The sequence below is a fragment of the Heliconius melpomene genome, chromosome 3, assembly GCF_056956725.1.
Source record: "Heliconius melpomene rosina isolate 202511_hmr_F chromosome 3, ASM5695672v1, whole genome shotgun sequence".
Classification (NCBI taxonomy): domain Eukaryota; kingdom Metazoa; phylum Arthropoda; class Insecta; order Lepidoptera; family Nymphalidae; genus Heliconius; species Heliconius melpomene.
Genome location: NC_140391.1, coordinates 1,525,042 through 1,542,003, shown reverse-complemented (window position 1 = coordinate 1,542,003; position 16,962 = coordinate 1,525,042). Strand labels below are relative to the sequence as shown.

At 31.9% G+C, this 16,962-nt stretch overlaps 1 protein-coding gene across 1 annotated transcript in view; it reads left to right on the top strand.

The window, feature by feature from the left end:
• Positions 1-16,962, top strand: part of LOC146539800 (uncharacterized) — an 82,883-nt gene that overhangs the window by 39,121 nt on the left and 26,800 nt on the right. Inside the window, exon 2 of the mRNA XM_085207820.1 lies at positions 14,075-14,283. Coding sequence (XP_085063946.1) covers positions 14,075-14,283 — 209 coding nt within the window. The remainder of the gene's footprint in view (positions 1-14,074; positions 14,284-16,962) is intronic.

Genomic DNA, 16,962 nt, shown 5'->3' with positions numbered 1-16,962 from the left:
TTATACACATAACATTTATATAAATCTTTCGTTACTGAGTGACAAAACTGGGGCTGGGTTGGGGCTTAGACGGGCTTAGAGAGTTAAACTTTGGCATGATGGTATATTGTGGAGTGTATATCAGCACCAAGGAAGAATTTGAGGATTTCCAAAAAAAAAAAATATCAGATGATGACGAATATGTTATTGTACAAGCGACTAGCTTCGACTGGGAATTGATCCCACAACCAGTTACGTATACATCCGCACCCTTGTGGTTCAGTTAGATTTATAAAATAATAGAATTATAAAAAATAATAATATGTAAATAGTAACTGCAACTACCCCTATGGTGGAATAATTAAGTAATTCTTACAGTATATTCGTAGTGTTTTTTATTAATAGTACTAAATATAATAATAGAACTAATAATACATTGCTATATTTAAAATTTCATATACGCATATAGTGGAACTTTCAAAGTTTAAAGATGTTTTTCAATGACATAGTTTTCCCCTTTCATACCGTCCGACTATAAAGCTGAGAACGCTAATTACCTTCTGTGGAGTAAATTTATGTGGTGCATAATAACCCGTTTAAGAAGACAAATAGAACAAAATGTAAGGGAAAAAGAAGGAGACTAATGGTTGAGTAATGAAAGGAAATGTGAAATACTCTAAATTCTTTATTTAATTGAAAATTGGTGCAATATATACATTTATATTTACTTTTATTAGGTTCATGTTGTATGCTGAACATAGCAGGGTGGGCAGAGGGAACCTGGAAACCTAAAGATAATCAATTCCTATTAAAATACTTTCATTCCCCAATTTCTACCGAATTCTGCCAGACTCTTTACTAGAACAAGTACCTACATGAAATCATTAAATATTCCACTTCCTCAAGTGGGAATCGAACCCACAACCCATGATTGTATTTGATATAGAACAAAATATAGAAAACAGTAAAATTAAAAAAAAAACAAAATTAAAAATTCTACCGAACAGATAATGAACCTACTACTATTGTCTATATTTAGATGTCTTTTCTGGTCTTTTAAATAATATATATTTTCTTTTAACCGAAATAAACAATATATCTTACCTATCGTAATACAAATTGGTTTCGAAAGAATTTTTCATATACTAAAAGAGAACATTTAAGTCGTATGGGTACGACAATGATTTATTACGCGACGTTCATATTTGTAAATTGTTAGAAGTGGTTTTTTTAAGTTAGGCTTTTTGTTTTCCTAATATGTGAAAAAGAAAAATATGTGTCAATTGAACAAACAGAAAGAAAAGAGAAGAGAGAAATGAGAGTGTAGCGATAGTTGTGATAATTTATACCAGAAAAAATGTTTGTATTTAAAATTACAAGTTTCAGTTTTAACTTTTTCTCTGTAATTCGGATTCGGCAACGAAATTGCGTAATGGAAACGGAGTATTATTACACTAGATTCCCAGGTTCCCTCTATCTACCCAGCTGTATAATATCAGTGTCATGCATCATCTCGCTTAGCAGAGTGAGCAGCGAGAGGGATATAATCAAGATATCCTTTTTTGATTTTTCCTTTTCCTTATCCTTATGATTATCCTTTTCCCAATTAACTCCTAAATTCGAAGCATTTTGTATTGAGTGGCGGTGCTCAACGCCGCCTTGTCTTACCAGTGTCTTATGTTCAAGATAATCTCCTAGGGTGAGTTTCTTTTTCTTTATATTAAGAAATTAATTTCAAAAAGATACAGAAATATATGTACATACCTAATAAGAGATTACACGGAATTTCTGCAGCTAAATATAAAATTTAAACTTTAACGTAACACAATTTCCTCTAAATGCATACAACTATGGTAAATTAGCATTAATGAACTTAATATAGCTGGCGCTGAGCATCGCGGAACGAAATCGACTTCTAGCAACCAAAATTACAGAAATTACGAAAACCGTTCGTGAGTTGCCTAATGTTAGTACAAGTTAGATACAATAAGCGTTTTCGTAGAAATTTTACTATAGCGGAATAGTAAGAGTATGTTTAGTTAATATTTTTTTAACAACGTAGACTTAAAAAAGAAATAATTAAATATGTATTTGTTTAAAATTAAAAAAAAAATAAGTCCCGCTGAGTTTCTTGCGCCGGTTCTTCTCAGGTCTGAGGCACTAACTTTTGTGAACTAGTAGTAAATTATTTGACGTTCAAAAAATAAAGCTTGTAACTTTTTATTTTGGATATAAATATTTGAATTTGAAATTTGAATGTTAACACACTTCGTTCTCATTTTTCGAAATTATGTGACGCTTATTCTGAAAGGAAACAAATTAAAATATTATCTGAAAAATCATTTGAAAAAATATCCTTAAATAAAAATGCGTGGGGTTTGTCTAGACCCCACCAGAGTACTTAATGATTAAGATGTAAAATACAAAATTGTATTTTCTAATCTAATTTCTAAATCCAGCCATTTCCTATCAGACAGACAGAAATGAAAGTTTTTTTATATTTTTATTTTTATATTTAACTATTACTTCATCAACGTCTATGTAAACTTGTTTAAAACGTACCAACTTATTACTTACACCGTCGTTACCCAAACCTCTTGGGGTGCAGTTTAAACAGCCTTTATAACGCCAAGTCGATGCTAGTTTTCAAAAGTTAAATTGCTAAGATACTTTGTAAAGGAACTATTTTCAGTCTGATACCTGCCAGTTCATTGATGGTGGTCTTTTGAATGCTTTGAAAATTGTAATTAAGGAATTGATAGTTCGATACTTATAAACGTTTTTTTAATTCAAACAAAGAAAATATTCAGGTTAATTATATTATAGACTAGTGGACCCGAACGCGGCTACACCCGCTTGAACTATACGAATATTTATTAAATATATTTATGAAATTATTTTCAACTTTCAATAGAGAGATGCGTTAAGCAAGCTCATTTTGGGTGACGTTTTCTAACAACAGATTTTGTACTTAACTTGTAACAGATATTTGTTAGCAACGACGGTTGTTATTAACATGGCGGAATAAATTGCATGTCAAATTAATGAGTATTTTAATATATTGGTATATATCGAAAATAATACAAATATGAGAAAAAAGTATCCTAATGTATGTGTGCAAGTATCTCATATGAGTATTTTATCACAATTAAATAAGCGGTTTGGCCCTGATTTCGTAAAAGACAGACAGACAGACAGAGTTACTTTCGAATTTATAATATAGGTATGGATACATACTGTACTGGATCTAATAAGACAAAACGCAAAATCAGCATACATTACCTTAAAATCGTAAAATAAAATATCCTCCGATTGTCTCCCGCATATAGCAGGATAGGCAGAGGGAATCTAGTGTTTAGACCCTCCGTTCTCAACACACCGCCCTATTTTCAAGGCATTGCATGTTTAACTTAACGCCACGCATTGTTTTATTGATTGACATGGTTATATTGTGCCACAATTTTTTTTTTTTAACCATTTCATTGTATTTTTCACTCTCTCAAAACTAGTTATATGTAGGTTAAATCTCTTCACTGCCAAAGCATCATTATTCACATTTAAAAATCTGACGTTTCACGGCCACAGAACGACTGAGGTGGCTCTTGTCGATCAGTCGATTTAATTATTTTATAAAACTATTGTGATCGATTTCGAAGTTGCCTCGCGTACTCTTCTGGAGACTTGCCAAATGAAATGAATTAACAAAACTGTATTTTAATTATCAGAGTAGATGACTATTATTTATATTATAAATATATAAATACTAATTAATTGGTTGTGACCGCGATGACGCAGGGGCCAGCATGCGATTGTACACGCGAAGGTTGTGGATTCGATAGCTAGTTAGTATTTTCATTTCCTCGCTTGGAGTAGAGAACGGAAGTGTCTTAATGGGATCGGTATAGGTTCCCAAGGTTCCCAAGTTCTCCCTGCCTACCCTGCTATGTAATCACTAAGTCCCTATCCTAATGATACAGCGTGAATGCGTCGTGGCGTGGTAGGGCAACATCTGACTGTAAACGTAATTATTGCTGGTTCGACCCCCATTTGGGGGCATAATTATATTTAAATTATTTTCATGTCTTAACGGCGCCTTTGGCTACACTTCTATACAAAGAAAACGTGAATTAAACACTTTAAGTAAAATTTAAATATAATATCGCAATTTCTTGTTATTTTTAACATAACATAAATATATGTAAAGCGATTTTACACGTAGAGGATATTAAACAAAAACAAAGTAGCCTTATAAAGAACTCTTCCTCGCAGGCAATGAAACTAAACAATGGGTACAGCAATAAGGAATGATGGCCCTATTTTCAACGTGTGCGCCATTCCAATCTCGATTCATGTTGTCTAAATCAGGAAATATTGAAAGAATAAGAAATAAATATCATAAATAAACAAGAGCAGCCGTAGCACAGGAACAACAGCGTGCGACTGTGAACGCGACAGGTTGGTAGTTCGATTCCAGCTCAAGGAAATTAAATAATTAATATTTTCACTTCCTCTCTCTGGCAACGAGGCAAAACACGGCAATAGTTCCACCAATAATACCCAGTCCAGCGGTGAAGCGAAAACTGCGTACCTGGTACTGTTAGAATTTATTCTGTCAAACAATACTTTTCACTATTTTGCAAGTATTCATCCAGTTGGTACTCAACTGGATGAATACTTGCAAAATCCAAAAGTACTTTTTGAACCAATTGACTGGTCTAACAATAAAATTGCTGTATGCTTAAAGCACTTATTAATTCAGATTACTTTTCTGCTGTTTCATATATAAATTTTACTGATATTTTTTACATCATCATATTTTTTATATGTTTACGCTACACATAATTATATACCTATAGTATAATAGTGTAGGCAGTGTTGTGTAGGCATGTTGAGTGGCGGAGCTTAGCACCGCGTTTTGTCTTTCTGCAGATCGTCAAACCACTTCATTTCCTTTATTACCGCAAATGTAAGATTAAAATTTAAAAAAAAAAACATATACATAGTGTAATCTCTGTTGAACATCAAATAGTTTACCCAACACTTGTAAAAACGCACTCACATAGTAGAATGGAGGTTGAGATTGTCCCGTCTAATGTACCAGAAAATAGAATTTTCTTCATGTGTTCACGATCATATTGAGTATTACCTAAATTGCCCCGTGGGATTCAATAACCCGTGTACTTAGCGGTTACCCCTATACTGGCGAAGGGTCGTTATATCCATATATATTACGGAATACATATATATATATATAACCTCGTATCGTATGTAATTTAATTGTGATTAACTGCTTTTGGTTTTACCTTCATATGGTCTCTTTCTTTTAGTTTACTTGTCTCTTCTTTATAGGTAGTGTTAGCGTTTTAGTTCCGTTCTCCACTTTTTGCTCATTTTAAGGATATTATTATTTGATTCAAGGAACTTGATTTTACGACTAGTTTTACCCTACCATTAGCATTGCCCGTCGAGTGGGAATAGGGGAAAAAATCATTGTCTGGAGTTTGGATTTGTAAAGTTATTGTTAACTTTTTTATAATTGCCTTGTTTCATATTAGATTTAATAAGATCAAGATTACAATTTTTGTTATTAAACTTAGTTATTTATACGAATAAGGAGAAAATATAGTGACATAATATAGTGAGAATATTTTTTTTCTACCTTCACTCCCGCACATAGTAGGGTAGGCATATGAAATCTAATTTTAAGATGCTCCATTTTCATTAAGAAAACTCCGTTCTCCACTTTACGCCGTCCTACATACAAAAAATCATATAAAAACAATATCATAAAAAAACCAATTACAGATTTACAACAGTTTCTAACCAAAATAGTATATAAAATCAATAGTAGCGAAAACACACCCATAAATTAAGATTAAATTTGTGGAGAACGACCGGATCTCTAGACAAAGTTATCTGTAACGAGGTTTACACCTTCGGGACGTGGTACAACCCTGAAAATATTGGTATGCAATCTATGATATACAGTATATTGAAAGTGGCATACGATATAGCGTTTGACTTTTGGACCGTAGCAACACGGATAGTGAGGAATTTGTATAACAAATTTTGTGTTATATTTCACTGCATTATTCATTGATACTATACAAACTCTTGGGAATTGGATATAGTGGTTTGGATTTCTTGAACTTTGAACTCGAAATATACTATAAATAAAATCAGCTTTAATCAGCTTTTATAGCAAGGTAGGTTGAGGGAACCTAGCGTTAAAACAGTACCACTGAATTATTGAATCATTAGGTGTTTAGTGGCGGGATTCAACACCGTGTGTTATTGAATGAAAAACAGGAAACGGAATGTTTTAACACTCCGAAACACTTAAGTTCTCTATTTGCCTTAGTATGTAAGGAATAAAGCGTGAAAGTCAACGAAAGTACAGTACCTACATTGAAAATAATAATGATTTGCCTATTTTTCTTGAAAATTTTACTTTTTCAGCAATCTCGCTACAAACGACGGCAATTGGTAAATGACCCAAGTTCGAAAAGTTAGAAGGAATTATTTCAAAACTTGGCAGGGTGATGAAGTTCGATCGCTTTTTGCTTTGAAACGGCCGTATTACTTTTTCTTATCTAACTGAAATGAAATAAATAAAAAAGAAAACAATGAAAGTATTTAGAAATATTTGACTTTTTTAATAGCTTACAATTTTGTTATGTCGTTGTTAAAAAGAAGTTTTAATTAATCTTATTAAGATTATTTTGCTAAATGACTCTTGGAGTTGCCGTCACTAATTATTTATTTAAATAGATTTGAGTAGCTTTGAAACTAAAACAAATGAAAAAAAAAAAAGAATTTAAGAACCCTACTTCTGACTGCATCCTAGTATTTGACAAAAGTAATCAGTTTTTTTTTAAGTATTTAGCGAGCTTTGTTATACGTTAATTTATGTATATTTTTTCGATTATGAATTTAAAACAGAGACGTTAACCTTTTCCGGACTCTATCCAACTATATAAATAAGCGAAATAACCTACGAGTATATATTACAAAAAATAAATGTTTTAATAATGATTTTTGACTTTTGTATACCTATGTATATTATTCTTGACTCTTGTATATTATTTTTGCTTCACGCTGTATCCCGCGCGTCATAGGGTAGGCAGAAGGAACTTGGAGTGAAGATACTCCGTTCTCAATAAGACACTTCTGTTCTCCACTTTCCTCCGATTTCTGTTACATTCGCACGCTAGTGCCCCTACACCACGACTGGCCTCAATATATGTAGTATGTAAATAAAACAGTACAGGACAATGCCATGTGTTCTTGATGTATGCCATTTGCATCCCACCATTGTTCTGGAAACGAGATCGTGAAATAACGTATTCAAATTCAATGGATCGCGATGAAAGTATCTGAGTGGGTAATATATATTCAAGTGATGTTCAGAGACATGCGGTCCACGAAGTTCCTTGATGAGTGTACCGTTTAGTTTTATAGTTTTACAACAATGTTTGGATGGTCTAGGATCTATGAAGCCGTCGTGGTCCAGGGGCACAAGCGTGTGACTGTTACGCGAAGGTTATGAGTTCAATCCTCACTCGTGGGAATTAATTATAAATTATTAAAAAAAACCATTTCTTTGATCAAAAAGCGCGGTAATTTTGTCACTTAAAAAGCAACAGAAAATTGGCCTTCGAAATCCTTTACCTACCCTGCTATAAACTGAATAAACCACGTATCTAAAAAAAGTATATATTTAGGACTATCGCACAGCAGTGGAAAAGTAGTGGTTGAAAAGGTGACAGTTGTGGTTTCGTTTTCTTCTTAGAAAAAAAATAAAAATATTAAATACTAAAATGAAAATGATTAATACTAACTAATACGTAACGCCTGGCCTCATTATAATAATATAATGGCAGATATTATATAGAAAACATACTACCAACGTACACGTTGAGGTCAAATGTCAATTCTAAATATGATAAGGTCACAAGTACGCTCTTCTTTTATATCAACCTTTTACTCGAAAAACTTAGTAGACTATTCAGTTTCTTGAGGAAACTTTTCAAATAAATGATAATTTTAATAACTTTTAGTTAATTAAATGTAACATAAAATAAAATATAATTAACTATTGTTTATTAATATTTTCATTTCTTCGCTATGGCAGTGGCACCAAAGCAAAGGACCGGCGTTGAGTTTCGCCAATGCCAAAGAGGAACGGAGTGCCTGAACACTAGGTTCCCTCTGCCTATCTTGCTATATGGGGTATACAGCGTGAAGCTGATATTTTTTATTATAAAAAATATATATAACAAAAGAAATCTCATATTATATCGAAGTATAATTGTTCATCAGAACATAATATCTTAAGAGTTCTCTTTTGAAACACGTAATCTTTTTGATTCATATTTTCTGTCCATTATTTGGAATCGTCCAGCTGTATTTTTATGAACTTTTATTTTATTGGTATCTTTATAAATAAAGTAGGAAGGTTATGCCTTAATGTGAAATCTACAATAATACGAGTTGAGATACTTAACGTTTTTTCGCTCATAGGGAACAAAGAATTAAAACACTCTGTTCCCCATTTTCCGCCCATTTTTTTTTGGACTCTACAAGCAACGCGACGTTGAAGTTCGCAACTTTATTAAGTTGTAAAAACTCTATTTATTTTAAGGAAACGTATAAAAACCGTCTTATCTTTTTTTCTTTCGTTAAGAAAATTTTTTTCACACCAACACCTTCTCATGTCACATATACTCGTAATTCAATATAAAAAACTGTAAGCTTACATTAAATATATATTTAAAAATTATTCACCTTGCGTTGACTATTATGCAAACCAATGAAAACTTTCATAAATATAAAACCTTTTTTATGTAAGTACAAATTTAATTAAGTTCATACAGCATAATAAAACTGACTTTGAAATATTTTCTCTGCTACTGAACTTGAATAGAAAAGTTTCAAAGACATAATAAATATGCAGACGGCACGTTACTATAAGTAATGAGAGGGCTGAGAAGTTACAGTCAAAGTTTTCTACATTTGCTGTAGTATAAATTCTTTATCTACATAGTATATTATTTATTCTTGAACCTTCTAGAATTTAGAGAACGGAGTGTCTCAATACTAGGTTCCCAGGTTAGCATACCTAATTTGGCAATTGGCATGCCAAATTTCATCTCTTATGGGAGCTCCCTCCATATCACTCCTATCATCACTCATTCCCTCCTCCTAATATCTGTAAAAAATATTGCAGGTGGGAAATGAACCCGCAACCATCGCGTTAACACTCTGTGCCACTATACCACGACTTTTTTCATTGAAAGATCAGTCTATAAATGCTAACGACATAAATACTTTTTATACGGAAACAATACAAAGTATATAATTCAATAAAATAAAAACAAAAGAGGAAATCCATAGCACCTTGAAAATGATTATCATCTTCTTTATTTCCTAATTAAAATCTCTTTTGTTATGTTGACCTTTAAAGACTGCGAAGTGAGCTTTTGTTTCAGTATTGTTTTATTAATTTTATTTTCATTTATTCATGCCAGCAGATAAAACGAGGCGATGAATTCCTCTTAATGTTTTAAGAATGTGGGGAAATTGGAGAACGGAGTGTCTTAAAATTATTATCCCTCTGCCTACCCTGCTAAATGCGGGTAAAAAACAGCGTGAAGCTGACATTACACTTCATTCAATTTATAAAATAAATTTATTTAGAAACATAATAATTCAAGTTGACAGTAGCAATAGTAAATATTATATTTCATATAACCTAGAAGATTTGGAAGAATATTTAAAAGTCGTTTCACATTTAGCCGTCTATCAATCTTCTGAGGCGGTGCTTTACAAAGAGGGAGCTTCAATGATAAATATCCACCACGTTATTTACTGACTCGACTATTAGGTATGTCGACGTTGATAAATTTTATATTATTTTTTATCGTTCATTATTCCTATGCTGTCTGTACTTTTTTGGGTTAAAATTTTTGTCTAGTCTTATCTTTACGCTGTAGGTATTCCGTGCATAGTAGGGTAGGCAGAGGGAATCTGTTAATACACTCCGTTTCCATTAAGGGACTTCTGTTCTCCATTTATTGTCGATGTTAGGAGGCATTTAGTCTCTAGCTCGGGCAGAAAGTTGAGAAAGTAATGTCTTGATATTAGGTTCACTTTGCCTACTCTGCCTTAATTAAAAATTATTCTTCAATTAATTATCTCTGTTTCTCTATAAAATGGATACGTTTAAAATTGAGTTATTAAATTTTATATAAGAATAATATTTATATAAGATTTATATAAGAATAATATTCGTAAATATAGTCATCAACCCGAGAGGTTATCGAACCTATAACAATCGCGCTTAAACTTATGTTGTAAACCTTAAGTTTCTATACAAATTCATTCGATTGTCCTAGAAATAGGTCGTCTAGCGTTGTCCTTGGAATGTTAGAATAGCAATAAGAGAGCAAAGCCATATATTGTAGCAATAATGGTTTTGTGTTTTTAGAGCTTCTTCACGTTTAAATGTAGACCAATTTATTCTACTCTATTGCTTCTATATGGAGCGGAGTATTTCGTAGGAAATACATACATAATAAATTATGTATGTATTCATAAAGGTGGTTGTGGCGCAGGGGCACGTGGTTGTAGATTCGATTCCCACAGCGGAGTGTTTTTTTTTCATATTTTCATTTTCTCTCTCTAGTTACTCTACACTATACAATTAACGCCTCAAGAATTCATCAAAAATCTTATAATTACAATGTAATATAACTTCTTTGTTCTTTTCATCATTAGTCCGAAACAAATTATTATTACTTATTAAAAAATCCAATTTCAATGTAATTTGCTTACTTATGACATTCAATATTTTATCAGCATCCAGCGATGAATAGAGCTCTGCGTCAGATCATTTTCTATAGAGATTTAAAGTTTTAATGAAGGCAAATATGACGGACGATTGGACGATTTAAATCAGTTTAAAATGCACATAATAATATAAAAGTTACTGATAGTTTAAATGTTTTACAAGTTCCACGTGATATTTTTTTTAAATGGGTAAAAATAAGTTGGACTGTCAAAGAGAACCTTTGTTATTACACCTCGACCTATATTTAATCGAGAATTTTAGCCCTAGTAAGAGATATATGTAAGTGGTAGAGGTCAACGCCCGTCTTAGTCATACAATAGCAGGGAAAATATCTTTAACCAAGCGAAAATCGAACCTACAACGATCACGTATATTGTCAGACGCTGTTCCTCTGCGCCGCGATGGGTAGTTTAAATTATAATCAATTAAAATGGAACTATTCTTCACTATGTTCAAAGTTAGTCAAATGAGAGAATTTAATGAGCTCAATGTTTTATGTTTTGACTTTAAGAAATTGAGATTAATTATTTTTGCGATTTGAAAAAGACCAAATTTCCTTTTGTTTTTCCGTGCGTCGATTTGCCTTATTTACTTTTTCTTATATTTTCTTGGAAATTTCATAATTAATTTTGATCTATGAAGCTATTTCTGATTGGTGTAAAATTAAAAATTATAATTAACGCCATCGTGGGGCCGTGCATATCAATCCAATGATTATATAGTGTGGATTTTCATTAACTTGCTCTTATAGAGTACAGAACGGAGTGCCTTAACACTAAAAACGTGAAGCTGCTTATTGGTTATTTAGCAAACATAGTTGGCGGTATCTGTTTAGAGTAAAGCGTTGAGTTCCGCCAATGACCATGAATAATTAAGACGGTTAATATTATAACTTATATATTAATTGTTATTATTATTAAATAAACCAAACGTTAACTAATCTCGACGTTAAAGGGTCATAATCAGAAAAGTGGACATTTTCGAATTTGTAACGTAACTGATAAGTAACAATACTGATAATGTTTGTTACGAAACTGATGACATAAGGCAAAATACACAACAAAATAAGAATATTATATGAATAAAACTATTGTTTTTTTTATTTAATGAGAAACAAATTATAATTTTAAAGATTCAATCGTTGATTTAACAGATTATAAATGTAAGAAAACAAGTGACAATATTAACAATATAATAATGGTAGTTCGTAACGTAATAAACTTATATTTCTAAAGATCACAAAGTTAATGATAAAATTAAATCCACTTTAAAATATATCAAAATTTGAGTCGTTATCACTGGAATTAACTTTGTAAGTGTTTATTCCGCATATCTTCATATTTAATAGGATTGGTCTGTTTAAGACGTTCTCTATATCTTTATTGTCTTTCAGCATTTGACATAGGAGCCATGACGCTTACTGAAAATAAAAAAATATTTATCAATAAGTATTTAATAATATTTCATGTTTATTGTTTAGATCTTTAACAACGCTAGTACAGAACGTATTTGTTTTTAAATAAAAGCCTCACCCGCTTGAGCTACATATTTATTAATTCACTATCTCCAGAGAAAAAAATAGTAATTACAAAATCACAACTAATTTCAGGAAGAATAAAAAAATGTTTTTAACTAAATCGGTTAAGCCGTTTCTGAGATAAGCGTGCACAAACACATTAGACAAACAAGCAAACAGGCAAAAAACTTAAAAAACATTATTTTTAGTTACTTTACGTTATCAAAAGTAATTATAGTAATTATTTTTATCTTATGCCATTATTTTATCATAAGTAATTATTTTTTTCATATGCCATCAATTTTTTTTTATATACATATCTTCCGATGGTAACGTAATTATGAACTAGGCTTCATATTTTCTCAGTTTCGTTACGTAACGAAATATAACGCAATTGAGAATAAAGTCTGAGAAATTCTAACCTTTTTAAATATTTGCTCATAAGCCACGTGTTGCATGTGTAAGCACTGAAGTTCTTTTTTGAGATTTTGTAAAAAGAAGCAAATAACATAAACAAGAAAACGAAATTATAGAATACTTACCAAAATAAAAGCCGTTTATAACCCTGAGATGTAATTTCACGCATTCCCTCTAAAACATTTGAACCCCTCAACTGCTGCGAGAACACTACTTGTTGTAGCTACGACAGCATTGACTTTCAGAATTATGGTGCCACAATAAAAACTAATATTAAACACCATCCAAAATAATTGCATTCATAATTTAATTGTACGTTACTAGCCCTGAGTAACAAAAAAGACAATATTTTGGGACAAATTTACTTAATTCATATATATTATTTATTAAATAATATATCAATAAAAGTACTTTTGTTTAATATTTTGCATAAAGTAAAGTAATATAAACATATCTGAAATCAAATAAAACCATAAACATTCGTAACAAATCAATTTTTAAAAAGTAAAGTGGTGAATGGGACACGAAAAATTGTATGGAAGCATTTTGAAAAGTTTTTTGCAACTAACAAAAAATACTATTAATAGCCATAATACATTTAAAATATTACAAAAATCTTTAAGTTAATAAGTAAATTTATCGTAAATGGCAAAATATTTTAATTATCTTTAAAATTGTATTTTTAAAACGCATTCAAAGTAGCGGGACAAGAAAAGACACAAAATGTACACTTTTTCTGATTATGACCCTAAAAAACCTTTTTGAATTTTCCTGTGTGAATTAAGAGCATTTTGCTCTGTTTGTGGCTTCTTTATTTTTTTTTTGTCTGAATGAAAATGTAAAGTCGGTGTATACCTACACGGTCCTACAAAACCACTTAAAAAAAATCTTTTTATATTTTTAAAGAAAACCCTATATTATACTACTATTTTAAAATAGAGTACGAATATAATGATTCCGACTGGGCGCAGTGGCACAGCGTCTAACTGTAAATGCATATGTTGTGGAATCGATTCTTACTCGGGGAAATTATTTTCGCTTTTGCGCATGGTAAAAAACAAAAGTACGGTGTTAAGCTTCGCCAACACGCTATATCTCGTTATTTAGGCGGAGAATGGGAGAGCGGAGTATTTTAATCCTAGGTTCTATTTGTCTATCCTGATATATACTGATATAAGCTGAAAAATATAGTTGCATTATGGCGTAACTACCTAAATGTAAAAATAAAATAAGTAAAAAAAATATGCGTTTATGCTATACACAAGAAATAAATGTTATTTATCTTATCTAATTTAAAATATTTTTTACAGGTGTGACAAGTCTTCGTGACGTCAAACTCCTGGTCGAACCCACGAACGTCATCAAAGGAGGCACTGCCGCGCTCATCTGCTATAGGGACATGCAAGGTGCTCCTTTATACTCAGTGAAATGGTACCGCGGGAACCACGAGTTCTTTAGATACACACCCCTTGAAGTTCCTGACACTAGAGTGTTTGGTATACCTGGGATTTATGTTGATGTAAGTATTATTATATGAAATTCCTACAAAAATAGTTATAAATCTAGCTTTTGTTTATCTTCACAGTTGTTTGTATAAATATTATAATTTTAATGAAACTACTTTTACCCAGCTTTAACACATACATTACGTTCCCAATTTTCCAGAAAAAAATTAGAGTCCTTATGTGTTAAGTGGCGAAACTTAACGTTACAGAGAGAACAAAATATATTTTATGTCCTCGAGTAGAATCGAATTCACAACCATCGCGTTTGCTATTAGACCACCAAGACGGCCTCTTTATTATACTTATTTATATTTAAACTCTAAAGAAGCATTAATGAACTCAAGCGTCGATTGCATCCTCTGCTCTTAGACAGCACGTGACGAGGAATACATTTACAGTGCTTGTTCAAAAGAACTGAAATGTTCGAGGTGATTGCTGAAAATAAAAATATGAATTTGAAAGTGTTTACTTTCAATAGGTATATGGAGATGCGGTCAGTTGTGGCACACAGGTAGTGGGTTCGATTCCCGATCGAGGAAACAAAATATTTAATATTTTCATTTTTACGCTCTGATAACGAGGCAATGTGAAATGGAGTACAGTGTCTCAATAAGAACGGAGTGTCTTAACACTGGTTCCCAGGTTCCATGTGCCTATAATGTCATGTGCAGGATGCTGAAGAAGAAAAGAAAATAGAAATGTAGATCATAGACGCCGTCTGAAACCGATAAACATAAATGCGACGGTTGAATGACGGCAGAATGAATTATAATTTTATTTCCTCGCTCTGGTAATAAGACAACGCGTGGCGTTGAATTCCGCCATTTAATACTGCATATATCGGAAATTGGCCAAATTTCAATCTTCTACTCCAAGTTGGTACTATATAATGCATACGTTTAGCCAATTCAATATAATAATTTTTTTACATCAATTTAGTCTAAAAATATTTTTAAAAAAACATCCGTTTTTTCGCGTTCCCATGGGAATTTTGAGAAACTTACTTACTCCCTTACATTTCATAATACATTACACACATTTCATACAAAAATTCGATATTCATTATTTCAATATTATTTCGTCTTATCACAAAAAAACACTAATAATAATCGTCTTCAATAATAATAAATTTATAACTTAACAAATATATTCAATAAAAAATAAAAAAAATAACTTACATTACATCTTTTTTATGCTAATGAAAAATTTCCATATGCAAATTCTTTGCGATGTAAGAAGCTGGATTCCAATATTGCGCAGACGATCGAATTTCTCCGAACTTACCGACGGAGTGTATTCAATGGTTACTTTACTTAAATTTCTTGAGAAAAATGAAAATTAGGATTTATTTTTTTCAGCTTTATACTGTATCCCGCATACAGTGGGGTAGGCAGAGGGAACCTTGTGTTAAGAAAATTAATGTTTCCCATTTTCCGCCGAATTCTGGACGCATCGCGTGTTGAGTGCTCGACGACGCCAGGGCGAAGAACTGAAAATATTAAATATTCAATTTCTTCGAAAGGGATCGGACCCACATCTTGTCGCAATACAAACATGCAGTTTTTATTTACTATGAGAAATACTATAACTTAACCACGTCATTTTTAACGGGAGAAGTTTTTTAATATAACTGTATATATGCAATTACTCCGCCAATTACGACTGGATTTTGATGATCATTTTTTGTAGGTCATGCTTCAGTAGTCCTGTAAAGATTTTATGATAAAGAGGACAAAAAATATACATATAGAAAATGATATTATCACATATTGTTTTGACCATTTCTAATCTATATATATAAAACCGAAAGGTCACTCACTCATCACGAAATCTCAGAAACTACATGTGCTAGGAATCTGAAATTTTGTATAGGCGTTATTTATAGGACGTAGGAGCTCGCTAAGGGAATTTCCAATATTCGACTTCTAAGGGGTTGTTTTGGGGGTTGAAAGTTTGCATGAAACCTCGTTACTACAAATGCTACAAAGTAGTCTCAAATTTTTCATGGACGTCACTTATAGGACGTAGATACTCATAGAGACAGAAATTAATAATAACATAGTTCACGCAGGCGAAGCCGCGGGCAGGCCGCTAGTATCATATAAATCTTAATATTTCAACAATAACATGAAACAACTGAGAATGATAAATGATCTGGGTAACCATAATCACACATCAATATTTACTTCAGTCAAATACGCTTGGCTCTAATTATTTCTCGACAAATACGTAACGAGCCTACTATATGAATATTGTTGAGAGACCTATCTTTGAGATTTCAAATTCAAGCCGCAATCCTCTTATAATTATTTGATATCGCTTCCGGCTTAGAAATGTATACTTGTATATTATCTAAATTTAATGGTATAAAGTTAAATAGTTTGTATGTTTGTACGCGGTAATCTCAGGAACTACTGGTTGGAATTGGACATTTATTTTTGCATTAAATAGTCCATTTTGTTGCTGTTATTGTCTATTTGTTGTAGTTATTATTTGTGACGATTATTTAAAAAAAGAGGTATTTCTAAGTTGCTGGTATACATTTTTTTTATTAATTTGGCGGTTTTGGGTTCGATAATTCCGTCGTTAAATTTTTTCACTCAAGACGCAATGACTCAAAGAAGGCGGTGGAAAGTGGGGAACGCAATGCTTACCCTGATGTATGCGGAATATAGCGTGAAGCTACTTATTTA